Source organism: Cylas formicarius, unplaced genomic scaffold (assembly GCF_029955315.1).
Source record: "Cylas formicarius isolate icCylForm1 unplaced genomic scaffold, icCylForm1.1 PGA_scaffold_10__41_contigs__length_53128322, whole genome shotgun sequence".
Taxonomy (NCBI): Eukaryota; Metazoa; Arthropoda; class Insecta; order Coleoptera; family Brentidae; genus Cylas; species Cylas formicarius.
Genome location: NW_026844214.1, coordinates 24,919,528 through 24,943,905, shown reverse-complemented (window position 1 = coordinate 24,943,905; position 24,378 = coordinate 24,919,528). Strand labels below are relative to the sequence as shown.

Below are 24,378 nucleotides of genomic sequence, written 5' to 3'. Positions count from 1 at the left end.
TTGCTTAGTCTCAATAGAATAGTGTTTTTTACATTTGGGCGGGAGCATCTCCTGGGATACACTAGACTCGCACATATTTTGCATAATTCGCACACTATTCAACACACGCTGTATTAGACACGAAATAAGAATGATTACTAGTAAACTTAAACTAATTAGTACACCACACCAAAGAATATTAAACACAGGTAGGTATAAAATTATTTTGTATTACGGACCACAATTTTACCTGAATTTAAATTCCGAAACTTTAGGTAATAATCTTGGTGCATTGTATGTTAATGACCACCCTTGGATAATCCCCTTCAAAAGCAATTGGTCACTTTCTTATATCTATGAACAGACCATAGCTCCGAAATTTTATCGCGTTACGCTTAATTATAGCCTTAAGACTTATTTTGTTACTTTGCATCTTTTCTCTGTTGCGCATGTTTTTTACAATTGTAGATTTTTAAGATATTGTACTTTAATTGATAAGTTAAAAGGTAACCATAACCACCATAAGTAAATAAGATTGTTAATACTCTTAACCATCGTTAAGCAATAATAATTTAACAAATTTATGTTAGATGTTTAGGCAAGTAAAAAAAAATATTTAGAATTTTTTCTAAATTAAATAAAGTTTCTTAAAAAACAAAAAAGATAGTAGAAATAGTTCCATCTTTAGTATAATAACCTCCCGAAACCAAAAATGGAAAACATATAGGGAGTGCTATTTAAAATCGGAACAGTAACTACAGTAATTTAACTTTTTTTTTCGCTCAAACGGGATGTGCATCCATCCATTAACTTCATAGTGTACCCAAATTTATGGAGTGTTTCCACTTTTTTGTGATATCCGATATAGAACTTGAAAATAAATATTTGAGTTAATTAAAAAGTTCAATAAAAATATTTTATATGATTTCCAGCAATTTAAATTCATAAATATGCGAGGAGATAAACTTAACAGGCTTACTCTATTAATAAAAAAAGCGTTTGTAGAACATATGACATATGTTTATATGAAACCTTCTTAAAATTGATCCAGAAATACGCCGTTAAATATAGTAATATTTTCTAACCTTTTTGCTTCAAATATTCAGTGTTAAACCGCAACATTAGTTTCATATATACCACTTAAAATAGTATACCCCAATATACAAATAATATTACCCCAAAATTAGTTGCAGAAAGAATTTTGTTTAAAGTGTCAATGTTTCGAGTCAATCAATATGTCGATAGTCGTAAAGTATATTTGTTGTCATCAATTAAGACCGGCGACCCAAAACTTTACCAACTATTAAGTTAATTCTGTATTTCATAAATATTTAAACACCTTTAAGTTTGTGGCTTTTATCTATACTAAATAAACGAACTAAAAAAAACAAGATGGTAAATTTATTTTATATTTTGCAGTATCTGTAAATGAAAAATAATTAACTTTTAACCAACAATATGCAATGTGGCGGCAGACAAGAAACGTTCAGTAGACAAGAAACCCCTGTATTTGATTTATTTTTAAAAGCGTGTTCTGTAGATGAAACAGATTAACCTCTGGGTGAATCCAGTTGGACATCTAGCGTAATTTTTTTAGTTTTCTGGTCTTTTTTATTGAGATTAACTTGTAAAGAAGCGTGAGTCTAATAAAATTGATAAAACAAAGGCAGCACAGAACATATGGTTGTTGTACAGGGTGTCCGAAAAAAGGTGCTTTACCCGCTTAACTCAGAAACTGGGAACGATAGAAAAAAAAGTTAAATAGAAAAGTTGCCTGCTTTCATTTACTTAATCAGCTTTATTATTTTAAATAGAACAAACACCCTGCATATTATTGCAATTCTTCCAAAAAATGTTTAACTGAGAATTCACTTGTGGTAAAAGCGATATTTTTGTTGTATTCAATATAACGATTATATTATTATTATTATATAGATTATATCTTTCATTTGAATACATTATGAGTTTTAATGGAAAAAATCAGATTAATTAAATCAAAAAATAAAATCACTCAATCAAGAACTTTTTTACTTTTTACATAATTCCATTTTTGTACTTCATGTTTACTCACCCTGTATTAATTTACATGCACCCACAACAAATACATCCAAAATTAAATAATTAAGCCTGCGTATAGAAAAATTTCTTAATTATTTTAGGGACTGCAAATGTCCTTTTTGACTTAAAATTCAAAATTCAAATTCAAGATTTGTCAGAAACGATTAGATATAATTATAGAACATTATCTAGAATTTCCAGAGAAATCTAGAAATGCAATAATACACATATTTAAAATAAGAAAGCTGGTATTTACTCCAGATGAATACCCTGTATATATGAAAAATTAAAAAATCTAGTTACAACTATGCAACTTTTCTATCAATTTTTTTCTATGGTTCGTAGTTCCTGAGTTAAAGAGGTATGAAACCTTATTTCGGATACATTGTACTGGCAAATATTTGTAAAATCAATTTTGTTTGAACCAAGGATCCAATCAAAATAATATAATAAAAACAGAAGTGTGAACGCTTCGACTTCGCAGTCGTATTTCTCTCGGACAAAGGTAGCATTGCACGATGAATAGACGATCCTGTACCTGCAGATAGTTATTGCAACAAAAACACAATATTATTGTAACAAAGGACTTTATTCAGAAATTTTAATATTCTTCTCTCGAACAATCAAATAGGTACATACACAAAATGCCGTGCACTGACTAGGGAATGTTAGTTAAATTGATATAAAACAAATAAATAAATAAATAAATAAATTGAAGTATAGAATTCAATATTTGAGGCGAAAAGTAATACACTTTTCAGTTGAGTATTTTCAGGTGCTTGAGTTCAATTGCAAGAAACTCAAGTACATGCGTCCTGCATTTCATGAACAAATGCATCAACTAGTAATGATTTGTCATAAAATACCGTGCTCGAACTGAATAGCTCAATTAAAATCCACAAACTATAAAGTTTATATATTTACAGGTAAGAACGAATTTTTTTGATACACAAAAAAATAGTCCAGAATAAAGGAGTAAATAGCACTGAGTCGAGACTTAATTGAACCAAAAATAGGGAGATTCGGTAGAAACTTGCGGCTTCCGCTTCTTGTAAGCCAAATTTTGGGCGTAGTCTAACCGATCTTTGTACGATGTATGGCCATAATATGACGACTTCCAGTCCTCTATAGGCACATCGTCCTCTTCGTAGTGGTGCTCATGCTTAACATCCTCGTAGAGGACTACGTGGTCCGCACCATTTTTATACGACAAAAATACCTTAAGGCCGAAAAATGCCAGCGCCCAAATTGTCACCAGCAGGAACTTGAGCTTAAGGAAACCGTGAAATATGGCAAGTACCGTGTGGATCTTGATCACTAGCACGATGGCGTAGATGATGAGCTTGATAAGGCGGATCAGTTTTTTGATGAGACCGTCGTGCTTTCCCTTCTTTCGCGTCTCTCCTGTGCTCAGTGCCTGTGCTGAAAGGGTTTAATGTGACCACTTTAAAAAATTTGGTTGAGGCGGTTAATTCCCCACGATGATGATGATTGGTTATGGCGATGATGAGTCCGCTTTTCGGGTATGCGGCGTTTGGATGGGCGTTCTCCCATTTCGGAATGTAGAATGATCAATTCGATACTCAATAGACGTAGTTTTATTTTATTTATAGCATTTAATTCAATTATTGGTATTTTTTTTGTAATTACGCTTAGGAGCACCAAAAACCAATCCTATATTAAACTAGCAAAAATAATGATAATGAATTAGATATATATGGCTCGAGCTGTTTTCGAGACATCGACGATTAAACTTATTGATAAAAATTGACTTTAGCAATGAAAATAAACATTTGATTACAACGATAGAAATGTTGAATATTTCCAAAGAAAAGTTAACGTGGTTCTAGAAATTGTTCTAGTTATATATTCAGCCACAACAAAGATTATACGAAACGTCCGAGGTGGAGGTCTTTTGTGATGTCTTTTCACAATCACAACGCCAAATTGAGATCGATGTAAAGTTCTTTTAAATCAAATATTTGCAATTTACACCTTAATTTTTCTAATAATTCTATTTTCAGCTTTGTATTCAGTATTTCCCCGATCTCGATTCATGAAATGTCATAAAAACTTGACAATAAACTAAACATTAGGTCGACCACAGAATTAAAGAAAATCTTAAAAAGTTCTTAAATGAAGAAATCGATAAACGAGAACTTTAACAAAAAACAGTCAATGCTTAAACTCGGTTTATAAAAGTCAATTCTACACATACAGAAATTAGTGAATTTAGATGTTCTCTGGATCACCGTGTTCTTTATTGTGTTTGAGTTTCTATATACCGGGTAGCATATAAGTAAGGTCAACGAGGTACAGTCTTAGGGAAATCGACAGTTCTTGAGTTGAAATAGGCATGCCAACTTGATTTTTTAAAACCGTTTAGGGTGAGTATGTCTTAAGAGCTGAGACAAATTCAAATCTTTTTGTTTAATGATATTTGTTCTATCTCTGCAAGAAAAGAGGTGTTCGAACATTGACTTAATAAATGTGCATATCGCCAAAATGGCTTAATTTAAATAACCTTGGATTCCTTAAAAAGGGCCTTTACATGACTTTTTTTATGTGAAATAAGAGGCCAATAACCCAGAGAAACGCATCTCTTAATATCTTTATTCTAGCCCAAAATATCAATAAAAAATTTTGAATTTTGGGGAACGTGACCACTTTACTTTGTTATGAATATCTAATTATTCCGAAGTTACCAAATGAAACCATAACTTATTATTTAAGATACCAAACAATATTATTACAAAATTACCCAGCAGCTGACATTACTATGTTTTAATGTCCTTGCCTGGTTGTTAAATATTAGGTTTAGCCAACTAATGAATTATAATAAGAATAATAATAAATTACCTTTATTTCAAAATGTAATAACTACATTTAATACTTAGGTAATCGTAAATCTTTTGAATAAATCTATTTTTCTACATTAATATGCTTATATCTTCACCAGTAAATTAAAATTTGTCATTTTTAATTTTTTTAAATAGTTGATTGTTTTCTTGTTGTGTTTATGTTTATTGTTTTCTTAGATTCACTATATTCCCAAAGATTTTTGTTTTTAAGAAAAAACAAAGCAAAGCATTTTTTTATTTTCCATGGAATATACGTACCCAACATTCCAGTACTTTATTAACATGGAAATTCGATATTCGATTTTATGGTGCTATCGATTTGTACAAAACATATTTGCAGAAATCTTTGCCTTATTAATAAATAGCTTATTTTTAGTGAACAAATTATCTGACTTACCATTCTAACCAATTATTGAAGGCTAACTTTTTTCCCTAAACCTCGTTTTCCTTACTCGGACTCTCGGGTCTAAATTCTCTTGTCCAAACTATAGTGGAACTTATTTCGAACTATCTGCGTGGTCCACAGTAGCAGCGGTAACAAGGCAAAAGTTGCAAACTGTACTAACCAAACCGGTAGGAAGATTGAAACTTCGGCTACTGCTTGATTGAACCATATACCGATATTAGTAAATGAACGATACGATGTTTCAACTGTTAAAAAAATTCCTGATATGAAACATGCTCGATAAAACAATGCATCCGCATGCAGTTTATCGCAAAGTCATTCGCAAACGTACCTCTAAATTTTAGTTTAACCAAAAATACGGACTTGCAGTGGTGGTTACAGGTCTTTGGTACCTGTAAGCTAAATTCTGTGCATAGCCGAGCCTGTCGGTGTATTTATGGTAAGGTTTCCAATCGTCTACCTCAATCTCTTCTTCATCGTAGTGATGGTGATCATGCTTGACATCCTCATAGTGCACTATGTGTTCAGCGCCGTTCTTATAGCTAGATATGACCTTGGCACCGAAAAGGCCCAAGGCCCAGGCTGCCACCAATAAGAATTTAAGCTTCAGGAAACCGTTGAATATAGCCATAACTGTGAAAATCTTGATAACCAGCACGATAGCGTAGATGATAAGTTTTATCAATCGAACGAGTTTTTTGATGAAACCCTCGTGCCAGCCTTTTTTTTTCTTGCGTGCTTCACGGTCGACTATTTCGACTGAAACAGGGTTGACTTTTTTTTGGCAATTCAATTAGGTAACATGATAGGAGGTAAACCCGTAATTACATTCTGCATTCTCAAATAGGGAGAACGCCTTTGTGACCGATATTTGCAGAGCTATACATGTAATGCTTCTTCTAGGACTATTGTAGATTTGTATGTAGTTTTCCACGGAACGTATCGTATAACATTTTTGATCTCTATATGGGGAAACTGGAAGAATGTTTGACTGCTTTTAAAAGAAAGGAATGTCATAATCGATCCTTCTAATGAACACTAACTTTCATCTCAGTCTCCCTTATACAGAACTTCAATCGTCAAAAATTAATATAAGTTGACTAACTAACTAATTTTAAGCGGTTTAAAAAAGTTTTGATTTACAGCTGTCAGTTTAAGACTTTGACAATTTTAAGTGAAAATATGAATAGTAAACAACAATGTGCCCGGTTTTTTGTATCCCGAAACAGAAATAATCAGTTTAAGGACTATGCAGAAAATCGTGCATTAAAAAAATATGTAATACCGAAGGAAATTAAAAAGTGTAAATTGAAAAAAACAAAAACTGAAGATTTGAGGGAAGAGGTGATAATGGAAGTTTGGGATGTGATTTATATAGATCAAAAACCAACCTGTTAGTGCTTTGGATATTGAACTTGAATCATTATCAAAAAGAATAAGAAAGTTAGGTCTTTGCTATGAAAAGGACTGTAAATGAAGATTTTTATGTGAACAGGCACAGATAACAAGTGAACAGAAAATCAATGGAAGTGGTTCGTTTTGGTTAGTTGTTTACTAATTGCAGAACATTTTGGTCGTCACTGTGTTTTCTGAGTTGATCCATATAATTAGTGACCTTTGGACCCGCATGATAAGAATAGATTTAACTATGCAATCTTTCTTCTGCAAGATTTTAGTTTCTTCGATTAGGTTGCAAATATTTTCTCTCAAGATATTCTGATTCAATAAAACTACAAAACCTAAAACTTTCACTTATAAAAAACGACTAGTACAGTACTGTTTATTACCTACTTACAAAAAATATAGACACTAAAGTTGTTTGGATTCAATATTATATAGTTATGTATACAGTACAGATTGTATTGTGGTGGACAAGGAACAACTTTCTAACTCTCAATAGGCATATTGACCAGAAACGCAACACGAACCTGTGTTGAATAAAACACAACTGCAGCTGTTCGGTTACTTTTTGAAGAGTAGCGTGTGTTGTGTTTCAATTTGTTTTCAAACTAGAGTCTGTGTGTTCAGTGAAAATGATTCCTGTTTTCTATTTTTGGCTTGTATTTGGGTTTGTTGATTCCACTGCACTGGTAGGTAAGTATAGTATAAGAAAATATTTGTATAGATAGGGAATTTATCCCGAAACGCTTGAGAAATGTATGTCACATTAAAATTACGATAGCGTTATTAAAATGATAGCAGTGCAAACCAGCAACAACTAATAATAAGAAAATTTTCTTTTCTAAACGTGTCGGTCGACAAAACGTAGTTGCTTGTTCATTTGAAAAAGTTGTTGAGTTCGAAATATTAACAATAAAACGTTTTTTGATTATGATTTATGATTACGAGTTTATAATTTAGTTACTACATCTACATCTACAGATCTACAACTATTTTTTTTAAATCGTTTTATTAAGTTTTAGTATTTTAGTATTCGGTCTTTTTTAGATTCATGATGTATTAAAATGACTATAACAATGAAACATGACTAAGTTAGATGGAATCCAACTCTCAAATATTGGTTTGCAAACCCACAGTAACGCAAAATAGTGAGGTTCCTTAAGTGCTTCATTCTTTCCTTTGCAATATATATTATATTCCAAAAACATGTTATTGTTAATATTTCAAAATCTAAAACATTTTCAAATAGTCGACATTATAAAAACAATATACAAGGGAACTATAGAAATGGAGTATTTCTATTTGGAAACAAAAATTTTGAGAATTCTTTCATTGAAATTTTTAATGATTTTGATCATGCTGAATTTATTTATTTTTGAAATCTGAACACAAACCACAAAAATAGATCTTGCATAAGGAAATCGACCTCAAACATATATAAAAGTTCGGAGAAATCGATAGATATGTAAAATTCACTTTTGCTTTTTTAAAAACATCTGGATTCCTCCTGCGTCGGTTTTTGCTGAGTCGAAATTGCTGACGTTTCGCCAATCACCCTGTTGGCTTCTTCAGAGCTTGACTGAAACTGCATCAAAAACCGACTCAGGAGGAATCCAGAAGTTTTGTAAAAAGTATTACAGTAGCCTGTGGAAGTTTCTTTGAAAAATTAATTCACTTTTGATATAAAATTCAAAATATCCTTAAAACAAAAAGATTATTACGAAAATACAAACATCTTGTATACATAAAAATATAACATTTTACGTTTGTCATATTTTTTATAGGTTCTTGGATATCATTCTATAAATAGCAGTTTAAATGGCAGTGCTAGATCATGGAAAAATGTACAGAACCAACAACTGAAGGCAGGACAAAATATCATATCATAAAGACAAATGGATATAAAACAGGACATTCAACAAAATTTAATAAATAAATAGAGACTTCTGTTTAATGTCACAGAAAGTAGAAGAAATATATAGGACTTCAGTATGGGAAAAATAGATCTAAAGCTTCAAATGTGAAAAAAATTGTGAAATTGTATTTAATTTAAGAAAACAGGCAAATGGGGTCCAATTGCCTGTTATTAAAATCAAAGCGCACTCACTAATCTGTTGTGATTACTAACTAAACTGTTATCGTTCCATCTAAATAATCACAGAAGAAACATTCGTTAAATTCGTTAGAGTAATTCGTCATTACATATGTGTGTCAGATCACCATGACGAATGATGATCGTGGTGGTGCGAGCCCCATTTTTTAAACGCCACAAATAGCGCCACCCCTATAGCCAGCGCCGCTTTCAGAGTAAGGACCGCCACCCCGGCTATGGCCAGTAAAAGCGCTATCTTAAGACCGATGGCTGTTACTGCAACGGTAATTTTCATGAATATTATAGCCTCGTTCAGCAGTTGTTTCTTGGTTTTTCCATCCGACACCTTGTCGTCGTGGTGATGGTGCCCCCTGGCTGAAACTGCGGGTCGAATTTTTTAGGTTTGGGCGACCTTTCCGCAGCCTTGCAGATGTACCACTCGGTCGTACCTACCTGTGGAGCCGCGGACGTGCCATTTGCGTACAATTATACCCGACGGGGTTTGTGACAGATCTTACAGTACGCATTGTGGTACTAGCGTACCGCGTACTCGGCCACAGGTAGGCACGACCGGGCAGTACATCTGGACAGGGGCTGAAGTTTTCTAGTACGGAAAGTACGCAAATGACAGGTCCGTGACTTACTTACGGCTAGAGTTATGAGGCGTGAAATCTTTGAGAATTTTGAAAGGTCTTCTCGACAACAATAACAACTTAGGCACTTGGTTTTGTTATATCCAAGTTGGTTCTGAAGGCAGCACAGCAGTTTACTGGCGATCGAAGAAAAATTCGCATTTGCGAATTTGGAAGGTACTGCGTTGTGTTAAACAACCAGTATAATAGCGGGTCATTGATGATCTATATTAGGTTAAACGTTTAAGAAAAACCGTTTTTTTTTAATTTGGGTACTTAGATTTTTGAGAATGCCCTACCGTACTAAAATGTTATGAACGATTCAACGTTTTCCTTTTTGCCAATAACATCTTAATTACGTTATCTTATACGGCATTGCCCATATTTTATTACATTTTTATGTTCACTGCTTTCTTCTGATTATATTTGCTTAATACTTTGATGGTATAAAATATTATTGGACTGTAAAAGTTAGTGGTCTTAAAATGATTGTCTAGAGTCCCGAGAGTGGCAGGTAGATGGATAGGTAGTTGACCTACTTGTGCCTCACTGTTTAGAATTATTATTCTCAATTTGTTCAAAGCTTTTTGCCACCCAAACTAAATATTGTGATTTGCAAAAATACTTGAAATGTGTTCACACCGACCTTGGTCTGAAGTGAAAAATTGATTACATTTAGACAAATAAAAAAGGAAATGAATTTTCGTCACGAAAAAACTCCTTACAGAGAATTACTTTTAACAGTTGCGGAGAGAAAACAGGAACATCAATTATCTGGACGAAACCTGGGTAAATGAAGAATATACCGTTGGCAAAACATGGCAGGATAACAATTTAAAAGTCTTCATGGATGAATGCTGATATTATTGAACATACCTATTCATCCTGGGTGTGTTATAGTGATAGATAACAGCTACCATTTACGAAAATGCAAAAGAATACCCACATTTTCTTGCATAAAAAATTACATAATTCAATGACTTACATTAAATGAAAAGTAGCTACTGGAGATTGTAAATTTCAATAAACCTCTTTGTACAAAATTTGTTGTCGACGAGCGACTTTGAAATCCTCTTGCAAAAGGGAATAAAGACAGCGGATTGTGAAACATGGAGTAAGTGTGACGAACATTTGATTGAAATAGAAGAACGGATGTGAAAAGTGGACTCTGGACTCTGCCGACTATAGTTCATTTGACTCTTCGGAACATGATGACTACAATTTAAAATGTATTGCAAATAATAGAATTTTTTTAAATAATTATATTTATTACAATTGATCTATTTTCGTATTATTCTTCTTTTCATGTTTCATGTATGACTGACTATTATTATGTTGAGTATTCTAATAAACTACATGCATTAATGCCGCTGTCATTACTTTCATTCATGAAACTCATCTTTCTTTTGTATGCAAATTAGTGGGACCCTAATTTAGGAATGAATCGAGGTGATACTTTCCCAAACGTTGATATAAGAACTGTGTTCAAATTTGGTTGTTAGAAAGACCCCAAATTTTCATAATTTCAGAAATGCAGGTTGTGAGTGTCAAAAGCTTTATCTCTAGAAAATGTTGCCTCCTTAGACCGTAAAATTTTCTCCAAAAGATCTTGATGGTTGAAAATCCACTAGCAAAATTATTCTCATTTATCTACCTAACAAAACTGGAAAATAACGGCGAAACTTTTCTTTTTACAGTCATTTATAGAAAAATATAAAATAATATAAAATTATTTTAGGGATATTGATGATATCTGCCAGGGGTCTCAATGCCCACCAATTTCAGGACACACTGTATACACCAAACTAGTTCGTAAAAAAATTTCCGAAATAACAGTGTGGTCGAAAACAAATAACGGCAACCATCTGTGACAAAAATGGACTGATAAAAGTGGGTAGCGTTTCGAATATAGACGGGGTGTTTCAACGATAAGTAAGTTTTCGCCGCTCCGGTTTTATTATAGTCAAATTGTCAATTATGTAGAATAGTCTATACAACAGTCGTATTTCAGTATTTCAGAGATCAATTACATATGTGTGCCAATAAAGATTTGGAATACGCTTATCAATCTTCGGTCTCCTATTCTCCTGTTGTTCCCCTTGGGGCCAACTCCCAATCTCAACCAATTGGGTTATAATGGCAATATACCCATAAATTATTCAATTTCTGCCGTTTAACTTTTTTTTCTTTTTTTATATATTTCTTATTGCATATTTTTTCTCAACTAATAGTATTTCAATATACTCGTGTGCTTCTAAGTTTTCACGGTATTGTGATTTGTTATTATGTTGAGCATGATTATATTGGGTTTTCTCGCAAACACTTTTCTTTTAGAGAGTGGTTGTAACGGTTGGGATAATTGTTGAAACTGTTTTTTTTTTTTTCAAATAAACTGAATTATTATTCTCATTTTCAAATATGTCAAGATAATATGTTTTTTAGAATTTATCGCAATTATTTATAAACCATGGTATATACCGAAATCGTAATTACTAAATTATTAAATTATAAATTAATTAATTAGAATTTAGAGGAATCTGCGAATCGCACTTTTATTATTTTTCAACTTTGCTGCCATCTAGTGTCAAAATCACGCCAGAAATACTAAAACGACCCTGTTTACTACGGAATGGATTTGTGTTAGTTAATACAATACACGGGGACTTTCGCAACTTGGCACCAAAATGTCAGCTTTCCGTGGGCGTGGTATGTTAAAGTTCTAGTGATATTTTGGAAAAAATCAATGAAGAATAATTAGTACTTCGATAGATGTGCATAAAACTAGTAAGCAAAAATAATCAAACCAAACCAGTGAATCTAAAAACGTAATAAAATATGCGGTATGCTATTTAAGATAACTAAGCGGCAACGTTGCATAGTTCAATATATTTTAGTAGATAGAGTAGACTCGAAAATTCAAGGCACCGAAATCGTCAAAAGAAATCGGTTCTCCGCAAACTTCTAACGTATCATCAGTCATCACTCACCCAGTATTTAAATTTGTTTAGACATAGAGGTCGAAGGAACTCAACGATTTCACGTGAAAGATGAAGAGCAATGAAGATGACATGAAATGAACATGATATGATATGGCGATTTCTGATTTGGTGATCGAATCTAAAAATTAAATTTCCACCATTTTAATTACGTTCAGACTATTGATTTTACGATTAAAAATAAGCTCATAAGTGAGTATTTCATTATAATCCTTATTCGTGAAATTTGTCTCAAAGTTGTTTGATGCAAAGTTTAAACAATGCAACATTGATGTTTCTTTGACAAATAATAGTTGACTTAAGTTCGGCACTCGCGATCCTACAACCGCAGTACAATTTTGATGGTTATAATAAAATCGGACAATATTTATTAAAATTTTGCCTTGTGTGTGGAGAACCGACCGGGTTAGGTTGCTTGTATTGGACAGCAGTTCAACGATCGGTCCGATATTTCTGGGAAAACAAAAAATATCTGCAAAAAAAAGTTTTTTTTTTCAAAATGTTTAAAAAAAAACTATATTATTTGAATTTGAATTATTTACTTATTATTTAGATAGGCTAGAAGTATGTTTAAATAGTCTCAGCATGTGCTAACAGACCTCCTTGAAATATACATATAGAAGTTTCACGTATCTGTGGAAGGTTTGGTCCGTAGTGTATCATGATCGTTTGGCACAAAAGCAGGCAATGTGTGCTCTAGTGCAAAATTCAAAGAAATGGAGTCAATTATAACAAAAGATTTTGTAAAAAAAATAACAACTATAGAACCTCTCACAAGAGAAATAGATCAATTGACGCATGTACATTTTATATGTACATGCACAAATTAAATCTTAGGAATTGACCAAACCAAAATTTTGAGAACTTTATAGGGCCACAAAATTACATTTTTCCTGACTACCTTCAAAAAATTGACTCCGGTAACCAGGAAAACTTTAAACATTCGAAGACTTATATTTTCCAAGGAAAATGATGTTTTAAAACTACTACACATTTGAGGACAACGATGAATATGAACTGGTAACGTTACCAAAACACGGCTGTACTTACTCACTTAAAAAAAATAGAACTAGCTCAGTTAGACAAAAGGAAGCTTGCAGTTTAAAAAAAATCAAGAGTCTAGAAATTCTTGAGAAAAAAACCAGACGTGTATTGACTAGGCAATTTTCATTCAAAATGTTGCGCCAACAAATAATTCTGAATTAAAGACACATTATATAAATCAGTTTTCTGACAGGAGTGCTTGTATCACAACTTGATGAAGTTTTTAGATGTCCAATCTCCAATTGTCTGGATACAGTCGTAGTTCTTCGACGAAAAGATTCAGCTGTTGCCAACAAGAAATTTTCGCTCCCCGACATTTCTGCTTGAAAGAAACATTTCAAATGATTTACTAGAGAGTGATTCAGCGCTGTGAATTTTCTGCAAAATTGACATATTTTGGTGTGCAGTTGTGATGGACGACGACGATCTGATTCCTGTGAGTCAATTCCTGTCACTTTATTGAAAAATGAAAAACCGTTATATTAGATTCAAAAGATATTTTGAATAGTTTCGACGTTGAGTTTCTCTTTACTAAAGTTCCTAAATCTGGAATCAAATCTTCATATCTGAATTGAGAAATGCTTGTCTGGAACATATTTTTCTTGTAACGGTCGAATTTATAAACTAATATCAGGAACAGTTATGGGTTCTTATGGAAATTTTCGAGAAGAAAACCCTCGACACTTCCATCTAAATCTAGAACTATCAAGAGGCTACTTTGATGATACTTTCGTAATTTGACTTCATGGTCAAGAATCATTCCGAGTTATATTTAACCATTTAAACTCTATTGAACCAAAAATACGTTTTAAAATTAATAATAATCTCTTATTTGTATCAGACCTTACACTGGGCCAATCAGTTTATAGAAAACCTATTCACACAGACCGATATCTTCAGAAATCATTGGTTATCAACTCTTTTGTTTACAGGCTAACTATCTCAACCCGAATCACTGTACCCAGAATAAAAACACATAATATCTGCTATTTTCTCAAATAACCACATTTACATCCTTAAAGGAAGAGGAAACGGTATATTTGGAATTAAAGTGAGGAAAGTAAATATATAATCGAGTATTTATTATGAGGTATAAAATAAATTAAATAAATAAACTACATATCAGCCTATAACGTTTTACATAGTTTGCAGAGCAATTATTAAAAACGAGTTGCTTTAAGGATCTAGTAGGAACTCACTCATCCGTTGACTCATGTCGCCACAGGTTTGTGTCTACCGTAAACCAACTCGTGTACCTCCCTGATGCTCCTCGCGTTGTAAACCCCCGGTGGACCTCCCGGTCCACCCTGCCACTCCTCGCCGCCCGAAGAATACGGGTTTTTATACACTATCTCCTCGTGGTGTTCGTTCTTGTTATTTCGCAAGTTCATCCACAGTTTAGCGGCCTGTATAGCGAAGCCGCCGGCAGAAATCAGCAGGAATTTGAATTGCATCGCGGTTTGGAGCACTTTAAGAACAACCGCGATTTTAAGCACCACGATGCCGACTATCAACGCGACTTTAACCAGTCGCAGGACACTTTTCAGCGGCTTTTTGCTACTCTTCTTCTTCTTCACGTTATATTCTCTGAATTCTGAAACATGACTCGGTTAGAACTTGGCGGGACACGTGGACTCGAAGGTTAGTAAAAAAGTGCGGTTAGAACATTCGTGAAACATGCCGGGTGGTTATCAAACGTCGTTGCATTAAAAAACAAAACACAGCATTGAATCTGTGGGTACAACTATTTACAATTACTTATCGCAATATTGGAATTATTGTTAATAATACTCAAAAGCAAAACAGAGTATCAGGAAATAACGTGCGAATAATTTAAGGGTTGATTGTACATATAAAAATAAGAAATTTTTTTCATATGAATATGCGTCCGGAAATACATAGTTTTCTAGATACAGGATGTAAAACTAAGAAAAATTGATTTATTTTCGAGAAAAAAATATAAACCACTTTATTTATTAAATTTTTTGATCTCGTTAGGAGCAAGTTAGCGTCTTATCACTACAAATAAAACTGTTATATTCCAAGGAATTTGTATAACGGTTATTAAAGATATAGTTTTAAAAAACCATTACAATTTGTGCCACTTAGACGACTGCATTTTTTTTCCTCGAAAACGAAGCAAGATACAAAAAAATAAATAGACAGAAAACACTTTTTCTGGGTTAATTGGATAATAAAAGTAAAAAAATCAGGGGAGCACATTTGTTTGTCAAAAATATTCGATAAAATGCCTTCGGGGATGCCATTGCACTTCATAATTTAAATTTAATTACTCCTAAATGAGAGTTTTGTCCCAACAAGCAACACTATTAAATTTGAGATATTTTTAAAAAATATTTTTCCATGTAGAAATAACCATTCAAATTAGTTTAATGTTATTTCCGGACACCCTGTTTGCGGAAAAATGACGTATTTGTGAGGTAAAAGAAGCAATTAAAACAAAACTTAAAAGTCGATACTTACAGAATAATTTTTTCGGACTCATAAAAACCCCAAGTACGCTCGATTTCAGTATCATTCGCGTCATTTTAATATCTTAATTTTACGACGCCATGGGGGATAATTTCAAAATCAATTTTTTATAAGGTACTGAACCATTTGTGCTCTGCCTTCAAGATTCAGAGCAAAAATGAGTCTTGTGTAACTGGTTTCGGTGATTCTAAAGTCCGGAAAAGGAAAATGAATTTTCGCAGAAAATTTTTATTTCTGCAAAGGCAAAAATAATTTGATTTTAGCTAAACGAAACTTTTCTCCTTTTTGATTTCTGGGTGGTTCGTTTCTAGGAATTAAATGATCTAGTGAGTAATTATTTTAGGAAAAATAGTTAATAACCTTCTTGGACCATTTTTGAATTTCTCCGAAGATTCTAGACATATTTCATTATAATATGTTATAGCTTACCATTTCTGTCATTTTGAATGTGAGTTTTGCAAATTTCAATATATCTATCGATTTCTCTGTTATATGTTTGGGATTCATTTTCACGCAGAAGGTCTGTGTTGAAATAAAAAAAATATCTCAGTGTGATAAAAAAACATTAAAAATTTATCAAAATAAATAAGAACTGAAAGTACAGATTTTCACGAAATTATATATTTTGACATGACAACTGTTTCGACAACACCGTGTCTTTATCACACGGTGTTGTCGAAACAATTGTCATGTCAAAATATATAATTTCGTGAAAATCTGAACTTTTAGTTCTTATTCATTTTGATAAATGGATTTTCATCAAGTAAAAGCCTTCTCAGTTCAATTATTAAAAATTTAAATGAAAGAAACGTGTCTTAAAATGACGGCATTGTATAAGGTTGCTTATACCCTAAAGGCAAGGTAAATTTCAAAAGATTGGGCAGCAAATCATTTTTCGATTGTAAAAAGTTCTTTTTCCTATTAGTTAGCTACCACAATCGAGCATTACAGAAGCTTCATAGTTTTGACTTTCAGCGAGTTTGGAAATCAATGTTTGACAGTTTTATGCCACCGAACTTAGAAATTTATTTAGTAAAATACATAATGGAGAAATAGTAATAAATAAAATAAATTAAAAAGATTATTTGCAACATTTAGATAAAAATTTATAAAAATGAGATTTTTTATAAAACTTTCCACATATTAATTGCCAAAATTTTGAAAGTTTTCTATTATTCATTTTACACTGTTTTTCTTTAAGAATATTGATGAATAAGATTATGAACATTTATCAAACGAAATCAAATGTTTCGAACGTTTCGCTAATATTTTGAAAACCTACACTGTTTGAAATAAGCAATCTTATACGAAAAGTCACAAAAAAAATAACAATAAGGTATTTCCATCTGAAAAAAAAAACTTTCACGATTTTTTACTTTTTGTCTTTCTTCAAGTGAAGAAAAATTTATTTACACGTTAGGACCTAGAAATAGGATATTCCATATGAAATGTGTCTGAAATATATTTCGTTTCCTGGTCACTCAGGTTAGTAGGTGGAATCGTATGCGTGACACTCAACCAACTGTTAGGAGCAATTGCAAGAAGTTTAAATGACAAGAAGTTTAGTGCCGCGCAGAATATGTACGCAAACGACTTTAATGTGGTTGTAAATTGTTTTGTTTTTGCTTTGCCCATTGGGGCATGCGCTTAATAGGCAATTTATTCCGGCATGCGTGCATGCATCATGCATCATTCAAATCTTTCAAAGGAAGATTGCATTAACGTTTTTGCATGCCGGGTGTTGCACGACTGTATCTCGGAAATGACATTGCTTTCGAAAAACATTTTTAATAAACGTAGCCCTGAAAAATCACTTTCTAATACTTAAACTTAGGGTTTTCAACTAATGTCTTTTAATTGATTGATCCTGTATAGAAAAATGTATTGCTTATTGTTCAGTGTTAACACTTTTTTCGATGGAGTGTACCGGGTGAAACAAGAAAGTAGACACACTCTATATATATATATATATATATATATATATATATATATATATATATATATATATATATATATATATATATATATATATATATATATATATATATATATATATATATATATATATATATATATATATATATATATATATATATATATATATATGCAAGTGGTAATTAACTTCCTTACGTGTTTCAAAAGCCCATCATTTTCTTCGGAGATAAAGCCGGCAGACGATCCCATAAGCTATCGTGCAATATTTAAATATTTAAATAGAATACTTACTTTGGTACTTCCTAAAGATTTGATAACTATTTAAAATATACAATTCTTGTTTGAATATCTTAGTTGCTATTTAATGTTATCAAACAAAAACAAATTAATATAGATTTACGCCTGTATTTGATTTTCTTTAACATAATTATCAACAACAATGAATAAATAAAAATGAAATCACTTTAAAAGCCATCTAATGTCACTCCTCATGAATTGTTAACGAAATGGTGAGCTGGTTACCAATACTCAAAAGGTAAGATGACTAGAAAGAACTGAGTCGTTAGTAAAAGATTTGAAGGAAAGCCTACACTACACTATTTCAAAAGATATACCGGGTATTTCAGTGTTAAAGTGACAAAACTGGTTACTACTCAGATAAATACGCGTTCTTGTTTTTTAAGTATTTGATAATTGAGCATTGAAGGTTATTTAAGGTATGTAGTAAATTTAGGGACATATTTCTGTATGTCCATAAATTGACTCGTTTTCAAGATATACCGCAATTTTAGTTGCCACAACAAATATCTTCGGACCTAGTTCCGGCACGTACTTTCTTTAAATCTTGATGTTTTTCTCAGATTACGCAACTCTCATGTCTATTGACTTTCCTTTGTATGTCACTTTATTTTGATAGGAACAGTTAAAATTAACCCAGTATCCGTTGCTCCTAATCTCCTTATAAATGTTATATGTTTATTGTCAATATATATAGATGAATTTTGTTAGTTAGCTGTTAACACTGTAACTTTTTAAAACTAACCAGCTAACTAATATAAAATCACAAATCACACAAACCCTATTATCGTTAAGCATAGATAAAGGAGGATCAATTACGGCGAAACAGGGAAAACCCATATTAGATACCACTTTTACAACGCTGGAGAATTCATCTTAAAATAAGTATAATCGGTTATTAAGATCTAATAATTTAAAAGGATATTTGATTTTTTTTAATTTGTTAATTTTTAAGTAAATTTAATTTGTAACGTTTACTTGCAAAGGTTAAAATTTGAAAATCTTGATTGAAACTATAATCAAATTCTCTTCAATATTATCATAATTAGAATCGAGCTTTTCATTAATGAACTATTTATGATGTTCTTTTATTCGTTTACTAAAACATATTCTTGTTCGGTATATCTACTTTTTGGGCATTTACAAACCCTTAACTTTTGATTTAAGTCAATTAAGCTTTATTATTTTTAATTAATTTCCTTAAAGAATTCTTAGATTTAAAATCATTAGACTAGGTTTATTTAAGACATTTTTTCACTGGACTTCCTGAAATATTCTTAGAAGGAAGATCATTTTTTAACAATAGTATACCGTTTTTTCTTTAGAACTGTTTCTATGATGTTTGGCAAATAACCATTATTAGAAGCGATTTGTTTGTTGATATCTAATTCAGTTGCAAAATTTGTAGAATTTTATTGAATAAAGGACTATCTACAACGAAAGTATGACAATTATTTTCTTTTTTGATGGTCAGATCAAAGTTTATTGGATTGAATTAATTTCTAACTCTTTATCAATATCAGTAAAACAAATTTAAATCTCATCCATGTCTCTCCAGCAGAGAAAGTGTTTAAATAACTAATACTTGGATGTTTTTTCTTTTGTTTTGATGAATCCATGAAAATCTCCATATCAGACCATCAGTTCGAAGATCATGTCTTGAATTCAAAATTGTTTTGTTCTAATATAATAGGTAAAAAGTTAAGAGTTTTTTGCGATTTAATGTGTATTTTATTTAATGTTCGTAACGTGGTTAATAAAATGGTTTCTTTATATTCTCTGGAATTCGCGGTGGCAAATTTGGCTGTCAAATGTGTGTCAGTAATGAGAATAATAAGTATTCCTAGGAGCAGATATAAATGAAGCTACGGATCTTGTTGGATATCCGGTTTTGTGAAATTTGATGAAAGAATATAATTTCAGGAGTAATAATTTTTTTTGAGGGAGTAATACTTTGGGAGTTTTGAAGTGTTAGTTTAATAGTTTTTTGTAAAGGTTCAATTGAGGATTTTAAAAGAGCATGAGTTTAAAAATTCTGTTCTTTTGCTGTGATATTCTACTACTACAGAAAATTTTTCCTGAAAATTATTTTATTTTGTATTTAGTTATATTGATTGATATTTTTTATAGATGATTAAGTTAACTTTTTCTCTGACAGAATTGTGCAAAAAAAGAAATTTTCTATGATGTAATGTTAGGAAAATATGTCGAGGTACCTGTTTTGGTAAATTATGTTTTCTAATAGTTGCTTAACCATGTTTTCAATCCTCTGAGTGTAACCTTCCTTGCCGAGTGACTACTGTTATGGCTTTTAAGCTTCATGTATTCTGGAAAAACTTTGTGTTTATTGCAGTTTGTGTGGAACCATAGATTTTTGGAACAAATAGCTGAGCTAAGTAGAAGTTTATACTAGCATAAAGTTAGACAGCTTAATGAATTTTTTTCAGTCGATACTTGGTAAAAGTTAAAATCTATAATGTTTTTTAAATGATCAATTAGATCTCACACATTACACATATATTTTTTAGCTAAAATTTTCCATCTTTTATAAATTACCTGATTATATGAGCAGTACTATTTATTGCTTGTCAAATTCGGAGGATTGTCAAAATATGAATTTTAAATAATTAGCATTATTGAAAATGCCACAATTAAGCTAATTCCGTGAAAAAAAATACAAGCACCCGTTCCTACATAAATTTGTTTTTTTTTTTTCTACAAAAACGAAGTGAGATACGTAGGAAAACCAAGAGACATAAAAGTACAGACAAAAGTGGAAAGCAACACTCTGTATATATACTGAAAGAAAATTTTTGCCTAAAAACTTTGCTTCATATTTTGCTGAGCAGAAGTTCCCTTGGAATTTTGTCATTTCAATACCCGATATTTGCTCCTGTGAAAATTTGTACTTTTCAAAACTAAAGGAAAAACGACAATGCAGTATTACAATTAAACTTAACACTTTTATAATAATGCAATTAATAACGAAATTGTACTACATTAGTCCATGCACATTTGCATAACAGGACATATGCAGCTAAAATTCGAATAGTAAACATGCCTTCAATAGTGTAAAGTGTGTGACCACTCTCAGATCTGCCAAATAATCTACAAATCCACAAAAAAAGTTTAATGTAAAAGTTTTTCAAGTATAAGGTTTTTATATAGACAAAGGATTTTTTTTTCTGGTCAGCTATAAACTACACATTGTAAGAGTACATTTGAAGACGACTTCAACAATATATGCCTTTTAGCTTTTTTTTTTCAAATTCTATATAAGCCAAATAAAAAATTGAAGTTCACGCTGGCTTATCCTGGTAAAACAGTTTTTTGAATCTTAAACATGCTATAATATTGCTTACTTACTTTATAGATAAATTAAATATTAAAAAAAATATCCAAAAAACTAAAAAAAGTTTAAACATTCCTATAAGAATTAACTATTTCTTAGCAAAACAATATTTTTAATTTTATTAAGTGATGCACCAAAAAGGTCTACATTGTGTGACTATTTTGTCAATATTCTGCCAGCAGTGATAGGTGTTGATGGATTAAAATGGAGAATTAGAAAGGTAGCTAGTATAAATCGGTGGCTGAACAAAAGCGTATCTGAAACGCATATTGGTTAATCTAAATAATCATTTACAATTTTATACACAAAGCAAACATCAAAGTTTTTACGTCTGTCTTCTACAGAATCGATTTTGAAAAATCCAAATACTGCTTCCAAGTAAGAAAATGTCTCTACCTATTTTATCTGAAATTAAAAACATTTACAAATTTTCTTTGCACTTTTTCAATATCGTCTATGTATTTAGGATATTTTGAGTTGCAAATTATGAAAAGAAAAACTAAAATTGACATAATGAGTTTTTTAAACATTGTAAACATGTTTTCAGTATGTGCTTCAACAGATAAGGTGATGCCAAAGTCTCTGCACTGTTGACATATTACAGGTTCACGTTACTCGGTTGAAAAGTAAATGTTTTTTTTCTTGGAAATGTAATTAAATAGGATAGGCTAAAAAAGGCGAAATATGTTTTTTAAGTAGGGAACCATATCGTTTTAAAAAAGCCTGTTTGTTTTCATCTAGGGTTGATGGTAGTTTAAAAAATAGCTCATCAAATATAATAGATTCACGTCTTTTACAAAAATTGTTTAAAATTGATATTGGGCGATAATTTGTTACTTCACTTTTTGTGCACCTTCCAGATGTCTGGAAATATAAGTTGTTGAAGCGCTTTTGCCACACTTGCACAAGACTTTATAAACAGAGAAGGAAGTCCATCCGATTTTGGATCCTTTTGTTAAATCAAGTGATTTAATTTTATCCACAATTGCTTTCATTTAAATTTTCTCTATTTGGAAAATTGAATTCAATTTTCATTCTAATAATGCATTTTAGTAGACAATGATTTACATTTTTTTCTTATTATGAACAAACGATCAAAAATTACTAGGATTTATTAATTTTTTTTCAGCTAAATCTTTGTAGTTACCCGATCTATGGACTGATTTACCCTTTTTCTTAAGTTCGAAAGATAATCGTAATTATCCTCGTCTTTTAAATATTTTCCGTCTTTTCTGATGTTTACCTTTTTCTTTTAGCAACCTCATAGTGTCCTTGGAAAACCAAATGTGCTTTTTAAGGTTTTTTTATCAATAATATAGTTCAAAGGATTTAACACATACATTAACATTTGACGAGTCATCAAAAATTTCACTGAAGAAGTATTAAGACGGAACTGTCCAATAAAAATTAACTCCCAATTAGGGTGTGTTTACTAATCCGTTGAATATGGCGGAATATATACGAGTAACAAACAAAATTATTGAGGATGCACTACTCCAATTGGACATAATTTTTGCATATAATTTATCACATATCAGTAACCACCTTATGGTGGATAATAATAATAATAATAATTTATTCTCAGTTTCCGTTTATGTCAATAAATAAGAAACGTCGTTTCACAGGCATGCACTGCCCTATATCGTTGAATTCGTTTTGAAATGCACTCTCCGGTATGTATGAATATATATAGTGTTTTATTTGAAATGAGAAAATTTGTACCTTGCCTGCATAAACTAAGAACTTTCTTTAAGAAGTTAAAGTTAATACAAGTAATTTCGCAGATCAGATAATGGGTCATCTTGCGTGGACTACGCTATACCCTACAATGCAAGTGTAAAACATGCCTAAAATATTATCCTTGGTACATTACCTTTAAATCGTAATTATATCGGGCAACAGTTTTTCTCACTACACATTTTAATCACTAACAAAAGAATTATATCGCACCCATCTTTAATACCGCTTTGTGTAAATTTGGTGAGTAAGTTAAATATCAAAAAACTCAATACTGAGTTTTTTTACCAAACTGGTATTGTACTTTTGTTTGTCTTTTCGAGATTATCAGTTGAAAAAGACTGACAAAAGATAACCTTCTAAACAAATCAACGTCTTTGAGCGTTTCAAGAATCTAAGTTAAAAAATGTGTTGTAGGATTAGTGAAATGGTTTTTATGCAAGTGAGCAATATTAGGTAATAATACCCCTGCGTATTTGTCCCCATTTGCGAGGGTTACTGTTTGATCAATTATTTTTACTTTAGTTTAGTTAGTTACATGTAAAATTATGCTGATTTAGTTTTTGAGTTTTGACTCAACTTTGATTCCTGGTGATTGATTCCACTTCTACATCTTTTTTTTTAAGACGTTTTATATGCAACTTTATTGTTGAGGAATTCTAATCAACGATTGCACCGGTATAGAAAACGGAACAGTTCAGAAGTACAAAAAAAGTCAGTTTTTATCTCGGTTACTTTAAATATTTTTGACATTGGAGAGTGCAACTCGCAAATTCTACTATTATCTCGTTGATATAATTAGTAGAACAAGCAATCCAGTTGATATAGTGTGCTAATGCTTTTGAAAAAAAAAATATTTTTTTTAATTTTTAGTATGGATGATAACAATTTAGTTTGCTTGGTGTAGTCTTTAAAAACCAAGTGATCGTTTTATTTAAGTTACCTATAAAATAGCAACCTTTTTACCGCCCTATGTGACTACAATATTGCTCATAGCTCATCTGTGGTGTATAGAAAAAAATGGCCGATATGTCTTTAAATTCAGCTATATTTAATTTCAAAGTTTTAGTCCAAACTTGCTGATAACAGGGTATT

The 24,378-nt window shown here is 31.5% G+C and overlaps 1 protein-coding gene across 3 annotated transcripts in view; it reads right to left on the bottom strand.

The window, feature by feature from the left end:
- Nucleotides 1-2,629: 2,629 nt before the first annotated feature.
- Nucleotides 2,630-24,378, bottom strand: part of LOC132708155 (uncharacterized) — a 44,627-nt gene continuing 22,878 nt past the window's right edge. The window contains exons 3-4 of one of the 3 annotated variants that reach the window (XM_060680293.1): nucleotides 5,636-6,063; nucleotides 3,348-3,459 (exon numbers count right to left, since the gene is read on the bottom strand). In XM_060680293.1, coding sequence (XP_060536276.1) covers nucleotides 5,645-6,063 — 419 coding nt within the window. In that variant the 3' untranslated portion in view covers nucleotides 3,348-3,459; nucleotides 5,636-5,644. Of the gene's footprint in view, nucleotides 3,460-5,635; nucleotides 6,064-14,548; nucleotides 15,064-24,378 lie in introns of those variants that run through there. The other 2 variants (XM_060680292.1, XM_060680294.1) reach the window with 2 other exon arrangements.